This window comes from Penicillium coprophilum (genome assembly GCF_028826855.1).
Source record: "Penicillium coprophilum strain IBT 35676 chromosome Unknown utg000005l_segment0_segment0, whole genome shotgun sequence".
NCBI lineage: Eukaryota > Fungi > Ascomycota > Eurotiomycetes > Eurotiales > Aspergillaceae > Penicillium > Penicillium coprophilum.
Window position 1 is genome coordinate 3,291,543 of NW_026622724.1, and position 20,828 is coordinate 3,312,370.

The 20,828-nt window shown below is 47.1% G+C and overlaps 9 protein-coding genes across 9 annotated transcripts; 5 read left to right on the forward strand and 4 right to left on the reverse strand.

Annotated features, from left to right (window-relative positions):
* Positions 1–255: 255 nt before the first annotated feature.
* N7500_008768 (uncharacterized protein) lies at positions 256–561 on the forward strand (the record flags this gene model as incomplete). Its single annotated transcript, XM_056679912.1, has 1 exon — positions 256–561. The coding sequence occupies one exon, from the start codon at positions 256–258 to the stop codon at positions 559–561; it is 306 nt and encodes a 101-aa protein (XP_056530284.1).
* A 2,411-nt stretch (positions 562–2,972) lies between these two features.
* Positions 2,973–4,505, reverse strand: N7500_008769 (MFS transporter; the record flags this gene model as incomplete). Its single annotated transcript, XM_056679913.1, has 1 exon — positions 2,973–4,505. One exon carries the CDS (start codon positions 4,503–4,505, stop codon positions 2,973–2,975), a length of 1,533 nt encoding a protein of 510 aa, XP_056530285.1.
* A 503-nt stretch (positions 4,506–5,008) lies between these two features.
* On the forward strand, positions 5,009–6,184 carry N7500_008770 (FAD-dependent oxidoreductase; the record flags this gene model as incomplete). The annotated part of the gene is made up of 3 exons (XM_056679914.1): positions 5,009–5,037; positions 5,090–5,830; positions 5,881–6,184. 3 exons carry the CDS (start codon positions 5,009–5,011, stop codon positions 6,182–6,184), a joined length of 1,074 nt encoding a protein of 357 aa, XP_056530286.1.
* Positions 6,185–7,259: 1,075 nt separating this feature from the next.
* On the forward strand, positions 7,260–8,626 carry N7500_008771 (uncharacterized protein; the record flags this gene model as incomplete). The annotated part of the gene is made up of 4 exons (XM_056679915.1): positions 7,260–7,334; positions 7,599–7,667; positions 8,465–8,542; positions 8,603–8,626. 4 exons carry the CDS (start codon positions 7,260–7,262, stop codon positions 8,624–8,626), a joined length of 246 nt encoding a protein of 81 aa, XP_056530287.1.
* Positions 8,627–9,260: 634 nt separating this feature from the next.
* N7500_008772 (glycoside hydrolase family 76 protein) lies at positions 9,261–10,845 on the reverse strand (the record flags this gene model as incomplete). The annotated part of the gene is made up of 4 exons (XM_056679916.1): positions 9,261–9,830; positions 9,910–10,359; positions 10,424–10,671; positions 10,746–10,845. The coding sequence occupies 4 exons, from the start codon at positions 10,843–10,845 to the stop codon at positions 9,261–9,263; spliced, it is 1,368 nt and encodes a 455-aa protein (XP_056530288.1).
* Positions 10,846–12,204: 1,359 nt separating this feature from the next.
* Positions 12,205–13,650, reverse strand: N7500_008773 (metallophosphoesterase family protein; the record flags this gene model as incomplete). The annotated part of the gene is made up of 4 exons (XM_056679917.1): positions 12,205–12,562; positions 12,656–12,939; positions 13,036–13,487; positions 13,539–13,650. 4 exons carry the CDS (start codon positions 13,648–13,650, stop codon positions 12,205–12,207), a joined length of 1,206 nt encoding a protein of 401 aa, XP_056530289.1.
* A 1,311-nt stretch (positions 13,651–14,961) lies between these two features.
* On the forward strand, positions 14,962–15,909 carry N7500_008774 (uncharacterized protein; the record flags this gene model as incomplete). Its single annotated transcript, XM_056679918.1, has 1 exon — positions 14,962–15,909. One exon carries the CDS (start codon positions 14,962–14,964, stop codon positions 15,907–15,909), a length of 948 nt encoding a protein of 315 aa, XP_056530290.1.
* Positions 15,910–16,302: 393 nt separating this feature from the next.
* Positions 16,303–17,905, reverse strand: nemA (Nem1-Spo7 phosphatase catalytic subunit NEM1; the record flags this gene model as incomplete). The annotated part of the gene is made up of 2 exons (XM_056679919.1): positions 16,303–16,445; positions 16,498–17,905. 2 exons carry the CDS (start codon positions 17,903–17,905, stop codon positions 16,303–16,305), a joined length of 1,551 nt encoding a protein of 516 aa, XP_056530291.1.
* Positions 17,906–18,463: 558 nt separating this feature from the next.
* Positions 18,464–19,966, forward strand: N7500_008776 (translation initiation factor eIF2B subunit beta; the record flags this gene model as incomplete). The annotated part of the gene is made up of 4 exons (XM_056679920.1): positions 18,464–18,561; positions 18,637–18,932; positions 18,995–19,823; positions 19,894–19,966. 4 exons carry the CDS (start codon positions 18,464–18,466, stop codon positions 19,964–19,966), a joined length of 1,296 nt encoding a protein of 431 aa, XP_056530292.1.
* Positions 19,967–20,828: the final 862 nt, after the last annotated feature.

Genomic DNA, 20,828 nt, shown 5'->3' on the forward strand with positions numbered 1-20,828 from the left:
AGCGAGGAACATCTGTTTTGGCACAAATTCCAGCAAGTTCTAACCATTCTAACCATTAGGAGATGCTATCGGGCTTGTTTACCGATAGCAAGTTTGAGCTAATTCTGTGGCCAGCTCCAGCAGAGACCTCTAATTTTCATCGCACACAGCTTTGGAGGTATTATCTTGGCTCACGTAGGACCTCCATCCAGTTCGAGTCGCAAAAGATTGTATGCTGACATCAACCTATAATGCCTAATAAAGGTCATCCAGATAATGGAGGAAGACCATCCGGCGATCACATCGCTGCATCGAGCCACGTACGGCATGATCCTCTTTGCCATCCCACATAAAGGATTGGTGATGGACGATATCCAGCAGATGCTAGCCGGGGATCACAGCCATCCACGAGAGCAGTTGCTGAAGCAGATCTCTAGTAAATCGGACCTACTGATGCACCAGCTGGCGGATTTCAAAAATTTGATCAGAGATCGAGAGGTGGTTAATTTCTACGAGACGGAGCAGACGAGGCAGTTCTGGCCCCCTAGCCCGAAGAGTCTCAAGTGGATAAGAAGGTACTAGTTTAGACCCTGGAATATATCCTACTTGTAATCACTTAGGTAGGGGCCTATATTGCGGATCGATTATCTTAGGTCATAGTCTCTCGGTATCTTCAGTTATTCTGTAAGAGCGATTTAAAGTAGACCTATCTTCTTAAGAATAAAGATGCTAAAGACCTCCAGAGGGACCCTAGTATTAAGTATATAGTTATTACAATATAGTAGCTATTTTTCGAGTGCAAATACGCCGCGACTGGCTAGCAGCAACAGATTTGCTGGTGTTGATGAGCATATTCGATCGGCAGGGAATCCCCAAAGGCCTTATCCATGAGGATGGTGATAGACTCTATTTTGAGGATACAGTGATGCTATTGATTAGTTATACACCGATTTATATAGTTATCGGTCTGGATATAGCTAACAATCTATCTCGAGCTAATATAGTGGTAAGAGAAGTTATGAGCTATCATGGTATAGGTATTTCCTGATAGATAGTATAAGAGCTAGAATGAATTCTAAAGACTGCTTTTGTATATGGAAGAGATAACGAAGTCTATCTATGATATCCATGGATGTATGATAAAGATCGATTAAATATGGCCATTATCTTATCTCTTATAGCAGGTTTCTAGATCTTTAAGGAGCTTACGAAGAGGCGGAAGTGATGTATTGATAGGCCTTGTAGGCTTAAGAGAAGGTGCTTGGATATGAGCATCCTTTTACACTCACAAGTATTAGTAGGTTTAGCTTAGCGCTTTATAGCTAAGGGAAAATTAAAAAGGCGGAGGCGATATATCGACGGGCTTTATAGGCTTGAGAGAAGGTGCTTGGACACGAGCATCCCTCCACGCTCACTAGTGTTAATAACCTTGGCACTGTGCTTAGGAGGTAAGCAAAATATGAAGAGGCTGAAGCTATATATCGACGGGACCTAGAAGGAAGTGAAAAGGTACTTAAACGTGAGCATCCTGACACACTCACTAGTGTCAGTAACCTTGGCACTGTGCTTGGCAGGTAAGGGTAACATGAAGATGCAGAAGCGATGTATGCCGCGTACTAGAGAGATATAAATCCATCCAGTCACTCTCGCCCTGGTAGCAGTCCAAAGCCCGATTAGAGATCGCCGGGCTGTAGGAAGTATTTCGAGGGGTACTCCCAGGAGCATAGGCTGAAATAGGAGATTGATAGGTCAAATGAGTTGCCCCGCTGTGGGCTTTTCGCTTGGATAGAATCGAGGCCGCTAGGATGGACGGTTACGTTGAGTGCGGCAGTCCTTTTTTGATGGGATGGGATGGGATGGGGTGATCTAGATGGTGGTTACACGTGATGATGCTAGCGTCTCGCATTTTATTGATGTAGCTTACTCAGGTCGTTCAATCTCTTACTCAGTGAGCGAATCAGATCGCTCATACGATGATCAGTGAATGGATCAGGTCGCTCATATGACTATCACATGATGCTTCACTAGCTTATGTAATGATCAGTGAGCGGATCAGAGTGTTCAGGGGCGTGCTGAATTTTACTCTGAGAGCAAAAAGCGGCAAGAGGTGAGCACTAAAATGGAAAGGGGAAATTCTCAAGCGCCAGGCATTATCCGATATATATGCACAACATATGTAGCCATCGCCCTAAATTTTTGCTGTAGAATCGTTAATCATATGAGAATTGTATAAATTTGAATAGAGGTCTTCATGGTTCAGTTATACGAGTTCTCCACGCCGACATCCTCTATAGCTCTATATTTTAAGCTTCTATACTTCCGCCACATCCCATATTATGTACTCTATATACGCATATAGAGAAGTCGCATTAGCTGAAATATTGCAATATAAAGTTTTCTCTCGGGGAAGCCATTGCTCAGTGAAAAAGCAGGATATTCATGCCCAGGAAAGAATCGCTTGTTCTGCTAGCAATCAACGTGAAATCATCTAAAAATACCTTTGTGTGCAGTGATCGTACACGACCTTGAAACTTGTGATCCGGTGTAATGAGTTTCTCTGCGATTGACACTCGTAGATCGAGTCTAGCAATAAATTTGAATCTGGACAAAGGTTCATGTTCTTGCACTTCTCGTATAAATCTAGAAACGAGCAAATACTATCTTAAGAGGAAAGTCCTGAAGAGTTGGGATATTGATGAGTGATATGATGTAGAAATAAGATTCAATTTGATAAATGACAAGCCAATGCTAATTTTGATTTGAGAAAGGTCCGAGACTGAAAGTGTACTTGGTTATAAGCAATATGTTCTCTCAAACACGGCTCCGTTTTACTGCTTCTTCTTGACAACAGCCCATGTATGTACAGCAGTTAAGCTTACCACATGAAATCATCGTATAAAATTGCAAATTTTGTGCATCATCCTGTGGGCTCTTCCGCCAAGGAGAGCGCTAGACTACCCTTGATCGTGCTGTGCATTCAGCCAATCGGAGCATCACCTTACTTGGCTGTTACGGCGCTTGCTAGCAACCTTGGGCTCGGGCAGGTATTTCGCTGTAACCGATAAGGCCAAAGCAAGGAGGATCATGAGTATCCAGATAGCATATCCCCAAGCCAGCTGTGTCCTCGCCCCCAGAGCGAAGAGGCTGGTGAAGAGGGCAGGGCAAAAGGCCCTCAGTGTGCTGGAACCAGTCAAAGCCAGCGCATTCAGCGTGCCCAATACCCTCGGCCAGGGTGCGACATCGTTCAGGGCGAGCTGAATCGCTGTGTAGCTCATACTTACTCCACAGCCGACCGCCAGCCCGATCGGCAAGAATACCCAAAAGATCTTGACGGACGCATCTGTGTCCATCCGCAGAAGTAGATTGCCAAGAGGGCAGCAGAGGAAGAATAAGGGAAAGATGAAAGCACAGAGACGTATGACCCCATTGGTTCCTATCCTCTTCTGCAATGGGGGGAACACTAGCAGAAGCCATGCAGCTTGTGCAGCACCGTTTAGACCCATCATCAAGGAAATTTGGATAGTCGTGAAGTTGTACCCTCCGAGATGTACGGGAGTGAACCAAAAGACGGGAATGATGGCCGTGTAAGAGAAGGCGAGGATCATGATATGGGCATACGAAAATAGGACCATACCGACACCTGGCGATCTGAGAAGCTGCCATGTCGATAGATCATCACTCTGGGCTGGCACATTGCATGCTGCCTCCTCGCTATCGCGGTCAACCCCAACTGGTTCCCTCTTCAAGGTCTCATCAACAAAGCAGGCGCTAGAGATGGCAGCGGTAGCTCCCACCATCGCCACTACCAAGCTTGAGAGCGCATAGGGATATTTTTCGAAGAAGCTGCCAGTCCCGAAAGCACCGGGGTACTGTCGTACTGGGTCAGCAAGTGCACCACCCAATAAAGGCCCCAGGAAGATTCCCAGGTTCCCGCTAAAGGCGAACCAGCTGAACGCCCGGGCCTGGGTACTGGGCGTGCTATGCTCAGCCACCATGGTGCGGATGGTGACGATGGTCCCCGCAAAAACACCAGCAAGGCATCTAAATATGATCATCTGCACTATACTTTTTGCCATGCCAAAGAGACCTGTCGCCGCGGTCACGCCGAATAAGGAGAGGACCAGAACCGGCTTGCGGCCGAAGCGGTCAGCTGCCCGACCCCAGAATATCATGACCACAGCCTGTGTCAGGGAAAACATTGATTCGATGAGTCCGCTGTAGAAGCCAATGTCCGTGTCTGGCACGTCCCCGTTGTCCTGCACCATCTGGCTGACATAGGGGAAGATGGAGAAGAATGCCAGGGGCTCTATTGCGCGCGCATAGCAGAGTAGAAAGATCTGCAGCTTGGGCAAGGGCTTTTCTTCCTCATTGTCGGTGTCGCTAGCTGACCCCGACGGACTGACCAGAGTGTCTGGTGTGCTTTCATCATACCTGACCTTGCTGGACCCTAGGAGGGCTGTAGTCTCATCTACATCCCTGTCCCCGTTGACAACAACAGGCTGTCTGTCTGTCTGTGTAGTCACCATCTCTGGGGGGTGTGTCAGAGCTTGGGAATTTGGGGATTTGGGGCCAAATAAATTGACCTTCACCGCTTTCGTGTGGGGTGGGCGCCTAACGCGGTGTCCTGAAGAGGTGACCGACTGTATACATGATGAGAGGCTGAATTCACTGTTGCAATGGCCATCTTTGAGCCAAGAAAGCCAAGAAGTTCTTGATTTCTTCCTGCTCTATATATAAATGTGCTATTTAGACTATCTCACACAGTGTCGCCAAGCTACGGCTCATAACACAACCCCTAAACAACAATGCCCAGGTAGCTTGATATGTACCTCATGCATGTATGTAGTATCCAGTAAGTCGCCATTTCTCCTTGATTACTCACATCCCCAATGTACCTGCTCGGGACATCCGAGGCCCCTGTGTCAGAATAATGACTCATTCCGTGCTTTACCCGATATTTGATTATTAACCCAGACTCCGTTTCATGAGACAACCAGTATAGCTTAGAACTACAAAGAAATAAACAATCATGAGCCAAGGCCATGTTATTATCGTCGGGTGAGAGCCTAGTCTACCCTCCTTTTGCCGTCAATTAATGGTACTTCAACAGAGCCGGCGTTATCGGTCTCAGCATCGCAGTCAAACTATCCAAATACATGAGAATCACCGTCATCGCGAGAGAGTTACCCGGAGACTCTGGAATTGACTACGCCTCGCCATGGGCAGGGGCACACTTTCGTCCCATCCCCGCAAAGACAGAGGAAGAACGAAAGGAACAGGCCTGGATGCGACACACCTACCAAGAGTTTGAAAAGATCGCGAGAGACCACCCAGAAGCAGGGGTGGAGTTTATTCCCGCAGTCGAATATTTTGATACTGCCGACGCAACCTCCTTACTGGCAGAAGAAAAAGGCTACACCACATGGCCGGAGTTCCGTATTCTCGACCCTGCGGAATACCCCTCCCAGCATCCATCTATAAGGCTAGGTGTCACATACCGCAGCTGGGTTCTAAACTCGCCGGTCTACTTGAAGTGGTTACAGACACGGGCAGAGGCTCAAGGGACTCGCTTCATCCGAGCCCCTTTGACGGACCTGGAGCAGGCTGCGTCGGTCTACCTGGAGAATAAATCCAAGAATGAAAGTGACCATATCTCGGCTGTTGTCGATGCAAGTGGGAGGGGGTTCAATGATCCCAAATCTTTCCCTTTGCGCGGTCAGTTCATCATAGTCTCGAATCACTGTGATAAAACTATCAGTCATCATTGGAGTGATGGTTCCTTCACCGTCATCATACCTCGGCCTCTCGGTGGTGGGACTGTTATTGGCGGGACGAAGGAGCCTAATAACTTGTATGTTCTGAGATGACTCACGAGCTTGGGGCTACGCTAACACTCGTCAGGTCTGAGGATATCGACGATGCTGCGACTGAGGACATTCTGAAGAGGGTCAGAGCTCTATGTCCTGAAATGGTCGACGAGCAGGCGGATGAATTTGCTTCGACCAATGGGTTTGATATAAAACAAGTCTACGTTGCTCGGCGCCCTATGAGACGTGGCGGACTCCATTTTGTCTTGGGGTCATCAGTGGCCCATGGTGACGACCGTATTCCGTTGATCTCTTGCTACGGTGCTGGACAAAATGGGTACAAAATTAGCTGGGCATTGGCAGACGATATTGACAGGTTCTTTTCGTCTCCTAAATAGTACCGATGCTGCGTATATGAAGCAGATGTCTACGAGAGTACTCGGTCGCTCTAATATGGAGGTTATATACGAGTTATAGCTGTTACCTACGTATCAAAGGTGCCGTCATGGCGCCACTGTGCATGTGAGTGAAAACTTCAGTAGCTTCTATGGAAATTTCATTGAGAGATACCGGTCAACCGGCTATCAGTCCTTGTAATTGTTGCTATGGTCATTTACGAATACTCATACTCAACAAGTCAAAGCCCCCCCTGGTTACTTTCGGCCCCAGTGAGATTCTTATAAGCGCCACCACAATCCTCATACTCTCTAAGCTATGCTGGATGCTGCTAGTTACTGCTTGTCTAGCGCAATTTTAGAGCACATTTCACGGTCACTTCCAGATTTTCTTTTTTTAGTCAGTTCTGGATATACGTAAAATCGTGTTTTTGCATAATATGAATGTTATTCCTCAATGGAGAAGAGAAGCTAGTGGAGCCTTTGATTTGGGAAAGTCCTGGGGATTCAGTATTGGGCAACTCAGTCTCGGCCAAAACATAAATATTCAGTTGCTGCTAAACGAATCGCTTCCTTTATCCACCTGAATAAGTCTGGAATGCATCTGGGGCTATCCCCGGATACTTTGATAGAGTTGGTTAGTCGTTGGAATGTTCATCCGTCGGATATGTATTAGGTTCTGAGGAATGCCTCAAGGGCAACTCCATACTAGTACTATGCATAATTCTAGATCTAGGGCTGAAAAGTCCCGATCTACTTATCTAACATTTTGATATGTATCAGGATGCTGCATGAAACGTTCAAAAATGCGGAAGCTACAGCCTGACAACGTTTATCCAACGGTTCTATTCGTCTCTAGACTTCAATATCAGCCACATTAAGGGGCACATTGTTGTTGTTTTGACTGTGGTATACTAGTAGACAGTGATATTAAAAGGCAATGAGAGACCACCTCGAGTCAATCATATTTACAACTCATCGACATCTTTACAACCATCTTTTCTCTTTGCTATCTCTAACAAATCGCAGAACCCGTAATCTGTAACTCGCAGATATGCAACCCATCTTGTTCTTGATTATGCTGTTCTTCGGCTTTACACTAGCCTTTCCAGTATCAATCACCTCGCACGATCTAATCGAAAGAAACAACATGGTGAGATTCGGCTCCTATCGCTGGTATGCAAATTTTGTCATTTGGATATAGCTGACAGAAAATAGCCTGTGAGTATTATCATACTCTTTAGCTGACACTATGCTCACAAAGGGGGATACGTATAGGCTGTGAGTGAACGGTCCTTGTCTATAAGATTCTATTTGATGGCTTAGAGAACTAATTCAATCATGGAAAAGCCGGTAAGCCACTTGTTTCACTCGGATATCTGACAGGATATGTATTGATATTGTGTGCAACTGTTAGGCTGTGGGTGAGACCAAGCGGGCAGAGGCACCCAAGATTTCGAGTACGCAAGATGATGTACAAAAGAGTGTGAGTGAGCCGATTCATGGATATCACTACTTTTGTATATGGAACTGACGGTTTGGGATTAATAGATTGTGAGTCAGACCCACCGTGTCTTCGAAGTCCCATTTGAATAATACCCTGATAAGTCTTCTTTGAACAGTTTGTAAGTCTTCATGGAAATGAAAGGTTTTTGAAGACACGGCTAACCTCTATGCTAACCCCAGGATGTGAGTCACGGTCCAGAGCGATTATACAACTGTTACTTTAACAAGGAGCTAATATTGCGCTGAAAACAGCAAGTAAGTTAACATTTCCAACCCCGATTTGGGATTTTAACTGACAGAGTGGAATCGATAGTTGGTAAGTTGTAGTATCGGCATCCTTGGCATATCTTCCGATAAGTGCTTATGAATTATGATCAACAGGCAGTGAGTGGCTCTTCCAATACTAATCTCAACATACGACTGACAAGGATTTATTATAGGAAGTGAGTGATCCTCTTCGGAATTTATGAAATACTGCTGGTATTCAGGACTGACGGAAATTACCAATATCAGGGAGTAAGGTGTATCAACAATATTTTCATAATTTCATATACTAACTATTCAGGTTGTGAGTTATTTGAGTGCCCACAATATAAAGAATTACTACCGCGCAGTGCTCATACATTGCTGATAAAACAGGAGGTGAGAGTGTTGTGATCCAATCTGAGGCTACAGAACTAATAAATCCTCGATCTAGAAAGTGAGTACAGCACTGATGCAAGATACTGCATACTACAAACCAATTCTGAGCCATAACTAACAAAATGCCATGAAAAGTTGGTAAGCGAACTTAACAAAGCAGAGACAACGATGTCCGGCCAGCCCGTCACCAAGAATCCGACGATTAAAGAATTAGTAAGTGAACTACCCTCTTGTATGATATTGGCTTGTACAATACTAATACAATTCCGATAGTTGGGAAAGCTCTTTGGTTATTGAAGAACACGGTATGGACCCAAGTCCTAATGCTACTATCTCCATGCTGATATTGCGTGCCTGATTTGCCAGAATTTGCAAAGGCTTTGGAACTTCGGGCAAAGAGTTGGTGTTATGAGAAAGAACATGTATGAGTCGAGATGTTCAATTTGTATTACATGGAAGCCTTGATCTGGGTTTTTGGCCCTAAAGTCTAGGGTTTTCCCCATATCGTGATGCGAATGCAAAGGCGGACCATTTTTCTCATGCAAAAATAATTTCTACTGTAAGAAATCTCATGATTTGTAAACCTAGGAGTACAGTAGCAGCAAGTGCAATTGACAAAGCAAGTCATCCTTTTATAGGTTCCTTTCTTCATAGTCATAGAGCAAGGCATATTGTGGCGGCTGAGCAACCATCAACTCTTATGCAGCATTTCTGCCACGCACATTTCGTCAGGGTATTTAAGCTGAGACTTTTTGTTAGATCCAGCGGGTATAGTCAAACAGCGTTGAACTTATGGCTATAGACAGGTATCTCACTCCGCCGTAGGGTGTAAAAATGGCTTCGAGATAGTATGTACAAACATTATTGAATCCCCTCAAAACTCCAGATCGCCTTAAACCAATGCCAATGAGTGAAAGATAAGATATACAGATTAAACACCCAGCATCATCCAAGCCATAGCACCAGCCCAGGCAAAGACAAATATCAACGTCAAAATACTGGCACCGGCCTTATCCCCAGTCGAGATAGGCTTCTCCTTGTCTTCATCACCTTTTCCTTCACCCGCATTGGGATCACTGCTGCTGTTTCCACCAGTCTTGGAGGTGACAGGTGCGAAGCTACCCGTGTCGAAGTTGATCATATTCGCAAGGAAGACATTCGTTGCGCTGATCTCTTGCTCCATACCGGTTGTCCCATCCCACTTGTTCTGGTACCACGCAATACTGCATGTGTTGTTGTTGTTTCCTGTGCAGGACTTTGCGGCGGCTTGTGCGGAACTCGCGAGTTTGGGTTTGATCTGTGCGGCGGTGTCTGGGACCAAGAGTGCGGTGAATGCGAGCCATGAGGAGGTGAGGCCCTTGAAGAGGATTTCGTTAAAATTGCACTTGTGGATCGGTTCACAGGTCGTGTCTTCGAAAACGTCGCCGTGGGGGAAGAAGGTTTTGAGGGTTCGGCCGAGGAGGCCGTCTACTGGGGTCTTCCACTTTTCGTCTCCATTTGTCTGTCCCGGTGGTAAGCATCTGTAAATTAAATATCGCCCCGAGGAATGGGTAAGGGGCGAATACAGATATTTTACTTACCATATTGTACATATAAGCAGCACCCATCAAATATGTGCCGTAGTTGTAGGTCCACTGGTAGTTACCAGAGTCGGCGCAGTCATTGGCCATTTGCGTGGAGTCGGCAACATTCCAAGTCTTGTTGTTCACTAGCGGCGAGGAAGTAGACCAGTCCCAGATCTTCTCGGCCCATTTTGTGTATTTGTCTTCATTCGTGTAGCGGGCGAGACGGGCAGCGAGTTGGAACAGACCGCCATTTGACACAGCGTTCTTCATGGTGTATCCGTCCTGGTAAGGGAAGAGCTGCCAACGCAGACCACCGCCGCAGGTTGTCGTATCCCACCGAGCGGTCTGAGTATTAAATACACCCTGTGCGAGCGAAAGCCACGAGAATTTGTCCGGGACATCAGGGAATTTCAGCTCGGCGGCCATCATGGCTGCGAGACCCCAGAACATTTGGTCGTCATTTCCCTAGAGATTCGAGGATAGTCAGAGAAAGATTCTTGGTAGTTTGGAATCGGTGTATGCTTCTCACCAGGTAACTACTGTAGTTGCTGGGCATGTAGTCACCCTTGTCACCCGATTGCCACTCCATTCCTTGGCTCACCAAAGAGTTATAGGTATTGTCGCCGGTGAAGTGCCAGTATTGAAGCAGCGCGAGGAAAAGGGCAGACCCTTCCCACCATTTTTCAGGGAAAGAGCCAGGGATTTGTCCTGTTTCATTACCGGCATACCATCCCATCATCGAGTAGGTACTCGTGCTGGCGGCATCTTTGATTGATTCTGTTGCGTGATCGCAAAGTCAGCTCCATGCCATTGTTTCTATCGGAAAATAAATTCGAATAGGCATGACGTACGTTCATCGCCGACGTCTAATTCAATCGCAGGCGTTAATGTTGAAAAGAGAAGTGCTGCGACGAGGCCATTCAGGATGGACCATGTTCCGGACAATTGCATTTCGGATTTAGATCAATCATAGATAGTATCGATCTAAACAAAGAAATGGTCGCAATTTCGAGGTGAGAGGGCGAGATCCTGTCAGAGGGTGTTTGGGGGTTGGGGATGCGGCGCAATGATGTATGTGCCGACTCCCAGTCCAAAGTTCCTAATTAAAAATAGTTTTCAGGGCTTAATCCACTTTTCTGTGGGGGTTGAGAGAAATTGCAAGCTTTTGCTGGTTGATTTCGCAAAGACCGACGATCACCCAGTAGAGCTATCATCTCGTTTGCCACCAGCCGAGCTGAGTATAGGCGGATGTCATTGATATGCGTCCAGTTGGACGATTCGGTTGGGCAGGATGTGTGTCGATATGTCGAAATCATATTTTTAACCAAATGAGTGAAAGCGACAACATGGTATATCGAATAATACAGGGTCTGTCCCTGGATGGGTTAGGGCTTAGAAGATCTCCACTATCTCGGTCACCACGCATATGCCAAGACATGAAACGCGTGTCAAGAGGGCGAGACAAGCTATGCCACGGATCTAACCATGGAACTTGGACCTCTTGGCTTTGATATGCCAACATATGGAGTAGTAGGCGATGTTGCATATTTGTACATGTCAGGTATGTAGTTAGTCTGAATGAAGAATAACATCATTTTGGAATATTGATTCTCAATTCAAGCGATATTCAACTGATGTTCAAGTCCAAAGATTTCCGTCGAAATGGCCGCATTTGGTCATCCAGGCCTGAGGCATCAAGTGTGGAGCCCAGGGGTTGCTGACGTCACCGGGAGAGTCTTCGACGATCAACAGGGCTGTGTTTGGCAACCCCACTGAGACAGGGAACTCATTATGTCCAGGCCACAATGCTATGTTGCATACGGAGTACAATAGACAATCTTGTCTCCCCGGACTCCCCAATGGTGAGATTAGGAGGTGGAACCCCCAAAACGGTTGCGATAGTGATAAGCCCTAATTGACAGCTGAATGTGAGTTTGAGAAAAACTATCGAGTGGCTGCTTGTCTTCACCGTGCAGCCCCTGGGCTATATTGACACGATAGAGAACAACACTCATGTTAAACTAACCGAGCAGGTACAATACACAATTCATTGACAATCATTCAGCCCTACATCGACGCCAAAAACTACCCCAGAATTTCACAGCTTTGCTATAGTATCTACCTTACTCGCATGCTACCAAGTCGATGTTTTTTGGGGCTTGTCAGTCATCTTCATGGAAAACTGGACTGTGTCACCACAACATACTCTACACGCTCACACAATTCCTTGAAGGCGAACCACAACCAGTCTCTCGACTTGACAGACTTAGAGCCTTTGCAGCTTCTATTGCGAAAATTACCCGAATCTATCTACCACAAGTGAAACCCAGATATAACTCCAGAAAACACAAATATCCACAAAGAAAAAATACTCAAGTTTTCAGGAGAAAGGCCACCATTTTGCCCATTGACAACCTTTTTCTGCGCCAACCCATATCGATCATGGCCGTACGTCGCATTGAGATGGATATCACCTGAAATCGACCCATCTTCCATCCGGATCCAAGTCCGCATATCATCCCCAAGCAACCGTTGGTCTAACAAAATCTGTCTTCCACCACGCGCCCAATCCCCGTACCCTCCATATCCCGTATGCCGACCATAGCACATGTTCATACCATTCCCCGTAACATTGAGATCAGATAGCTCACTATCCCATTTGAAGCACCTATCAAAAGAAGAAAACGGTATTAGTCAAATCAGATCATTTTGCGTTTTGACTCGAAATCGAGAACACAAGATGAGAACATGTGGTCCGTACCAGTCATTATCGTGATCATGGCCACTGAAAGTCGCCACTAGCCCCGTGGTATTCAGCAAAGCCCTTATAAATGGCAAGTCTTGGGATTGGTAGCCGGCCTCGGCGTCATAGCCTTGTTCCTGGACTCGTTCTCCGTTGATTCCTGGTTCTTTGATTGGGCTCACGCCAGATACTTGGTGTGCGCGCATTGGATGAGCTGGGATATGGACGAAGGCTAGGGATGGGATTGTTTGTCCGTAGGTAGATGTTATGTTTGCGTTGGCTTTTTGAAACCATTCAATAACCTGTAACAAGTTAGTCTATTCTCATTCAACCTCAAATTTCTGTATCAAGTATGGAAAAATGTGTCTCTTAGGGTCTCATCACCACTGGGTACCTACACTGTCATCTACCCAATTCTGTCTCGCCCCTGATTTGCCATCTTCCTTCTTTGTGGTATAATGGCCACCTTGGCTGTCGAAGAACCACAATATAAACGTGGGGGTATCATCATTCGACCCCTCATGCGGAAAGACCGGCAGGTAATAGTTCGTGATGCCGGCAGTGGAATTCAGAACCCTTCGCTGGGTTAAGCTGTTATCATATTTTGTCTCTTGTTGAAACGTCTCTTCGGGGTCTAGATTAATCTCGCTGTCATGATTCCCATAAGTCGATGCCCATGGTAAACCACGGTCAACTAGTGGTGCCACAATCCGATCAACGTAGAGGCTAGAGTTCGCGCTTTGAGTTGCCTCGCCAGAGATCAAATCTCCATTGAGTACCACGAGTTGCACATTCTCTGAAGATAGAACGGAGTTCATCACCTCTATGGTGTTGTTGTCGGCTTTCTCATCTTGGAATATAGTTAGTCTCCTGACACAGTGGCTTGAATCTCTCATCGTACCTTCGGCGAAATGCAAGTCATTGAAGACCGTTATTTGGAATGTGCCATTTTCTGTAAATCGCAACGTTTGGTCTTTGGCGCGACGTTGGTATGTCCGCCTGCGAATTGACATGGTTGTATACTCAAGCTCCGGTATAGATTGTTCACAGCGAAATATCAACTGGAGGAAATCAAAAACCCGGGCTCTCGGTATATGTCGAAATTTGCACAATTTTCTAGTCGCTTGTCCCAGACCCAATGAACTGTACCATGGGGATAGCTTGTGGTGGGATGTAACCTTACAAAAACAGCGCTAAGGTTCCAGTAGTGAAGGACGGCCAGGATCCATGGCTTGGACGGCAAGGATAACCCCCTGGATGGACCTTCTGTTGGAGCTCTGGCGCTTATTGTACGTCATGGTCAACTATGTGACTGCCACCTAGGTACCTAGGGCATTACCTATTGAAGCCGGTGGGTCCTATCGTGACTTTGGACCTTTGGCTATTGGTGACTCAGCTTGGCTCACCAATCGCATCACATCTGGACCCGCTCGGTAAGCAAGCATAAATGGAGATCTTAAATCCTCAAAATCCGAAGGGAGAGAACATCCAACCACACGGAGTATGCATATCGGCGTCATCAACCCACGCTATTATAGTGCTCGACACTAGATCAGTAATCCACGAATAAGATCATAGTCTCCACCCCCAATCTTTCCCTGACTCCGCACCTACCACTCGAACTCATTCCGCTTGTTCTTGGTGATGTCTGGTGTCCGCTTTCTAGATCAGATTGCTCGATACCTAGGTTTCCATCTGGGTGCAGGCTGCAGCGGCTAGAGAGCTGGTGGTAAAATCGAGGCGCTACCTCGCTGCAAAAGCAATGCAGCCAAGAGTGTATTACCAAGCATCTTGTACAATGACATGTCGAGGCAAGGTGAGAAGCCAAGAGCGGAGCGTATTACGGAGCAAGCTGCATGCTGCTGACGCCAAGGGGCTTATCCACCCGCGCACTGAACCTTGGCAGCATTTGTTTGACTGCGGACCTTTTAGTCTAAATCAGAGGACTTCATAATGCAGGAGCCTAGATAGGATCGCAATTTGTAAAGCGTGGATATCTATGACATTTGATGAATTGATAGAAGGGGGATTTCATTGGACATGAATGGGATGAGACACAAGTAAAGCAGGTTCTGGATCATGACGGTCAAATTTGAAGTCGACATAACTAGTGACTTATAGCTGCCTGTATAGCCTTAAGTGGGTTGGGGTCAACTATCCTGCAGTGCTTGCTACCCAGTTTGGGCTCTCTGCTTACCAATTTGTACAATGTGACAAGTCGGTTTCCAAGGAGACCAAGTTGTTGCTTCCCAGTACGGAATGTTAAAGACCCAAAGTGTCGGCCGTTACTCCGTATAGGATAAGGACCCCCACAGCCTTGAAAGATGGCTAATCTTTTAAACTCACTAATATTACTCCTTACATTCATCCACCCTATATGCCTCGCCCACTCTCCCATTCTCCGCGAAATCTACAGATTCCCCAACGGAACATGGCTCGAAAATATCGCAGTCCGACCAAACGGCAATCTCCTAGTCGCGGTGCTGAGCACAGCAGAGCTCTGGGAAATTGACCCTTCTACCCCATCAGGGCCCAGCTCAGCCCGTCTGGTCCACCACTTTGACGGCGCCGAAGATGCAGATGGGATCACCGAGCTTTCACCAGATCTTTATGCAGTGATTGCATCCAACTCGGTTTGGACAATCGATCTCAGAAGTCATGAATCAGCCAAACCAACGCTTATCGCGAAACTTCCCGCTGGCTATCTAAATGGCATCGCTACTCTAGACGAAGGAAACGCAGTCGCCATCACTGACTCCCAACTCGGCCGGGTATGGCGTCTTGATATTCGCTCCGGCACATATGACGTGATTCACCAAGACGAGACAATGGCCGCAAATACTGACATGGGCTTGCTGCTTGGGGTCAATGGATTGAAGATAGTAGGCGATTATATGTACTACAGCAACACCCCGAAGCGGATTTTCTGTCGTGTGAGAATCGATACACATACCGGTCAAGCTTCAGGGCCTTATGAGGTTATCAGTAATGATACAATGGCTGATGACTTTGCTATCGGTCCACATGGAATTGGATATCTGGCGGGAATTCGTGACAATGTGGTTATTAGGGTCTTTCCTAATGGGTATCATGAGATTATTGCGGGCTCGAAGGGTTCGACGGATTTGATGACTGCTACGTCGGCGGCTTTTGGGCGGACACGGAAAGATCACAATGTTCTTTATGTCACTACTGGAGGAGAAACCGAGCTTCCTGTAAATGGGACAAGTACCAGAGGAGGGAAGGTTATGGCGCTTTCAGTAGGGTATTAGGGTATCATCTCCTTGTGTCTTGTGCTAGAAAGTTATTTTATGCATGTCCGCTTTGCGCGAAAGCCATCGAGCCAATTTATCTTTAACAAGCTCCGGTTTCAAGTGCGAACGAATCCAGAAACTTTCTCGAAATTTGACTGAGGTATCCAGATTCATGAAGAGAAGTCAAGATCATATATGTACGGATCTCCATTCCATTCCTAGCGACAAAACGAGACACTGAATGCCATTATGAATAACTGCGTTTGCATGATCGTATCGATCTCCTATCCCTCCATTGCTCCGCGATGTCTTCTTTTTTTCTATTTTCATGTTGAAAGGTTGGACATCGCTTCTTAAACACAAAACCCTTATACATTTACATGCGCTCGTCAACACCAATGCAAATAACGATCATGACTCAATTTCACCGCGGCGAAGTGCCAATAAGGCCCGGACATCCGTGACAGATTGTAGACCTTCGAGCATGGGAATCAAGTGGAGCAGACCATTGTCCGTGGGATCGTTAATCCAACCTTCGATGGGAATGGCATTATCTGGCAATATTATTAGTTCGAGCACGCCATGATGGATAAACATGATTGTTACCTTCGTGGAAGATATAGCTCATCGGGCTGTTGTCCAGAATCATCACCTTACTCAAATCCGGTTCTACTGAGCTCAAGTCCTTGATATATGCCCCGTTACGGAATGTGCAATGCTGTCGGTATAAACGGCCTTGGAAGTATTTCCGTTCCGACTCGAGCCAGTCGATGACTGGGTCGGCATACTCTTGAACACTGGCCGTGAAAACGACGAGCTTGTACCACTTGCTAACCTTGCGCAGGAACTCATCGCAGTGTGGTCGTTTATGGACGTAGTACAAAATGGGATGCTGAGGGCCCAGCGTTGTTTGCGGTCCGCCCGGGGATAATGAAGTAGTCGTGGGTATCGAGAGCTTAACCTCGACCATGTGACCGCTAGACATCCGGCCACCCTTGGCGAGCGAGTGGATTAGGGTTTCATCGAGATCCAACACCAAGGTCTTCTGCGGGGGTTTAGCATTGCGGGGAGCTGCTGTATATGACGGTACTCGTGGCGGGAGGAGTGGGCGCGGCGGAGTTGGAGAGTGTGGGTACTTTGTTATGCGGTGGATGTTGGGAGAGGTTGGAGACTTCAAGCTATCCAGGGGGACAGCACCCTGGACTCGAGAGACACCCTCGGGCATTGGATGTCCTAAGTCTGAACTTTGGGATCTTCGATGTCTCTGCCGCTTGAGAGATTCTTCATTATGGAGCTTGATTCGTATAGACCGTCGGGGCGTGTGCTCATGCTCTTCCCCTTCTAGGATTGGGCCTGTATCGTGGCTCTTTGTCTTGGTAGGTCGACTCTTCCCGCTTGAGAGATTTTTGATATGCCGTCGATCTGTTTCGGACTCTGACGTTGTTGATACAATGGATTCGTGAGAGCCTTGAGGTCGGAGCTTCCGGGTGGAGCCACTGCGACGCCGACCTTCTATCCGGGTGGCCCCCTTATCCGACCGGATCGTTGGGGCGGCAGATGAGCGCCGCATTTTCCGGACAGGTGCAAGAAGCGAATAGCGACCATCGTCCGCCTGAAACCATTGAGCCAAATACACACCAGGTGCAGCAAATGTAGACAGAATGAACTTGAGGGTTTCCGTGATCGCATCAAAAAATCGTTGGGTTATTAGTCGCCAAGTACTTCGAGCAGTGAGCGTGCCATTCTTTTGAGCTTCATGTAATAACGGTGTCTTCTCGTCTAAGTCATATGCCGCATCCCCCTCTTCATGTTCGTCCACAGGCGGTGGTCCGCCATCATAGCTCTTCTCAGTGGGTTCGAGAGACCGAAAGTTATCCTCACTATAAGACCGGAGCTTCGAGAAATCGGCCGGTAGAGGTTCACGTTTGCTATCGCCTTGAGATTGCGATCTATGGCGTGAAGAGTTGGCAGATTGGCCAATGACTCGCGAGGACAGGATATTCAGCGAGTTCATCTTCCCTCAAGGCGTCACGGGAGACGGGGGCGCAGCGATCTATTGACAAATGAATCGTAAGCAAATCATCAAACCCACTTAGAGCGATCCATGAGATAATGTAGGATGTAATATGGCTGAAGAAAGAGGGGGATCGCAGGGAGGCGTAAGCTGTTCTAACCTCAATGCGCCAGTCACCCGTGCCTCGGAAGTACTTCCGCAACTCCAAATCGGATTTATACCACAAGCTCAAAGTTGAAAGCAACTCAAAGCCGGAAATGAATTAATAGAAATACGAAATCTGAACGAACACCAATAGGACAACCGAAGCCGAGACAATAGAGTGATCAATGAGTGTGGGGAAGCGGACAAGGTCAAACGGCAGAAAATCATTCTTTGTCTCCTCCCACTATCTCTGGCTCTGTGAGAATCTGAGAATCTGATCAACCCTTTCTATTTACATGCTTAGTGTGATTTGGATCTGAAACTTGGTATGTTCATTACACGAATACCACACACTTTCGATTGCTCGAACCCTGCTGACACTATGCAGATTTCCTCCAAACATCCCACTTCCTCATGCCGTCTTCTTCGTTGGCCCTCACGCCGGGCCTGGGGTCATTCCTCAAGTGCCTCAAGACAAACCCGATTGATACTTCTATTGAGACACTGATTTCGTGCGTATCTCAAGAATTCCATGGCGGCTACCCGCGCCGACGATTGAACTTGCTAATCTAGTATATTTCAATCAGATTGCTCAAGCGACGCCAAATTCGCCATTCGCGATCATGTGCCACAGCAACCGCCTATCTGCTACGGAGTGTGATCTCTGCATGTCGCACAACAGATTCAGCAAGGCTTATTGAGCGAGTGCAGAGTGTGGGCAGGCGACTGATGGCCGCGCAACCGCGCGAGATGGTTGTGGGCAATATCGTGCGCCGGGTTCTGGGTCTTATTCGTGACGAAGCGGAAGATGATCGTGAGGCAGAGTTCGCTCTTAGCGACATTGGTTCCGAAAGTCAGCCACAAACACCCCGAGCTTACGACGGTGAGTCCCAACTCCTGGTCCAAATATCTACGCAGCGGTGACTCATATGTTGATAGATCCAGCATTGCCTTTGGATCGTGACTCGCCCTCCATCCGGCCCGATGATAGATCCTCTCGCCCTCCTCTGACCTCTATGTTCAGTCTTCTCTCCCATCCCGAACCCGAGCACTCACTTCCCAGTACTCCGGGTACTTCCTCTCCAACCGGACGGCTCCTTGGCCACGGCCCAACCAAAGACGTACGGGCTGAAGTGCTCGAGGGTATTGGCGAGATCATTGATGAGCTTGGCCAGGTGGATGATCAGATCGCCGCCTATGCATTGGACCACATTCACTCCAACGAAATCATCCTCACCCACACATCCTCGACCACCGTTCAAAAGTTCCTGCTGAAAGCCGCAACAAAGCGAAAGTTCACCGTCATTCACGCCGAGTCGTACCCGAATAACCACGAGGCTACACATGCCACCGTCAGTGGTAGCGCTAGCGATGATGACAACCTTGGCTTAGAAGCTTTCCAGAAGCCACTGATCGAACATGGCATCACCGTCATCCTCATTCCAGACTCTGCCGTCTTCGCTATCATGTCCCGAGTCAATAAGGTCATCCTCGGAACACACTCCGTCCTTGCCAACGGCGGCCTCGTCGCCGCAGCTGGCACCCGTGTCATCGCCCGTGCCGCCAAGGTCCACCAGACCCCCGTCGTGGTCGTGAGCGGTGTTTACAAGCTCAGCCCTGTCTATCCATTCGACTTCGACTCGCTCATTGAATACGGTGACCCGAGTAAGGTTCTCTCATACGAGGAAGGTGATCTCGTCGACTTGGTCGATGTCCAAAACCCCATCTATGACTACGTTCCCGCAGAGCTCGTCGATCTTTACATCACTAACATGTAAGTTTTATGCACTCATTCTACTCGCTGATCTCTTTTCATAATGCTAACCTTGCTTTCCCTACTTCAGCGGCGGCCATGCCCCATCATACCTTTACCGCATTGTTTCGGATCACTACCGCAAAGAAGATATCAGCTTCTAAGCTGGTGGTTGGCTTAGGCAATTGTGTCAAACAGCTCATCAAAATCAACAAAAAATCATTTGAGGGACATTTGCACGAACGATACCCGAGGAATTACTTTGACGATTGATACGCAGAAGTAATGAATAAAATAACTAAATTTCTTTTCACTTTCGCCAATATATAGAAAGCGCTGTGCCAGCTATTACATGAGATCCTCTTGCACATGTCTAGTAAACTTTGTACTGAGCTTCGCCTGGTATATGGATATGGTTGAGCACTAGTAGCAGTACAATCTAACATGTCTATCATATCAATGGACTGAATGCAGAATCGTCATGCACCATGAAGAGTGTAGATATATATCTACATCTATAAAATCGCATTCCAGTATATAAGTCACAATTACATCTCATTCTCTTGTTTATATCTCTTCCTGCGTTCTCTCACTGCCCACAAGCTTTATCATCACTGCGCAGAAGACCAGGAAGGCAACATACCTTCATGTCCTGAACTTTGGGTGTCTCCTTGCCGATGTAAACCGACTGATTCGAGCAAGAGCGAGGCCTACATTGTGAGGTATTCAAGCCTATGATGACGGGAAAAGGCATGGGTTAGATATACATACAGATATATAATCATATCCGTGCAAAGTCAGAATCCATGACAATTAACTTGCAATGGGTCATTGCAATTATAGACCACTCCACATGTGGATGACTTATCCCATAACGACCTTGTGAAGAAATGCACCCAAGGGTCTAGAAGCATGGGATAGACATGTCTGTACGGATCAAAACCCCATAGACAACTCCACATCAGCAAACGAGACCGGCTTATATACCCAGACAGCTTGATGGTCAGATCATATCATGTTCAAGAA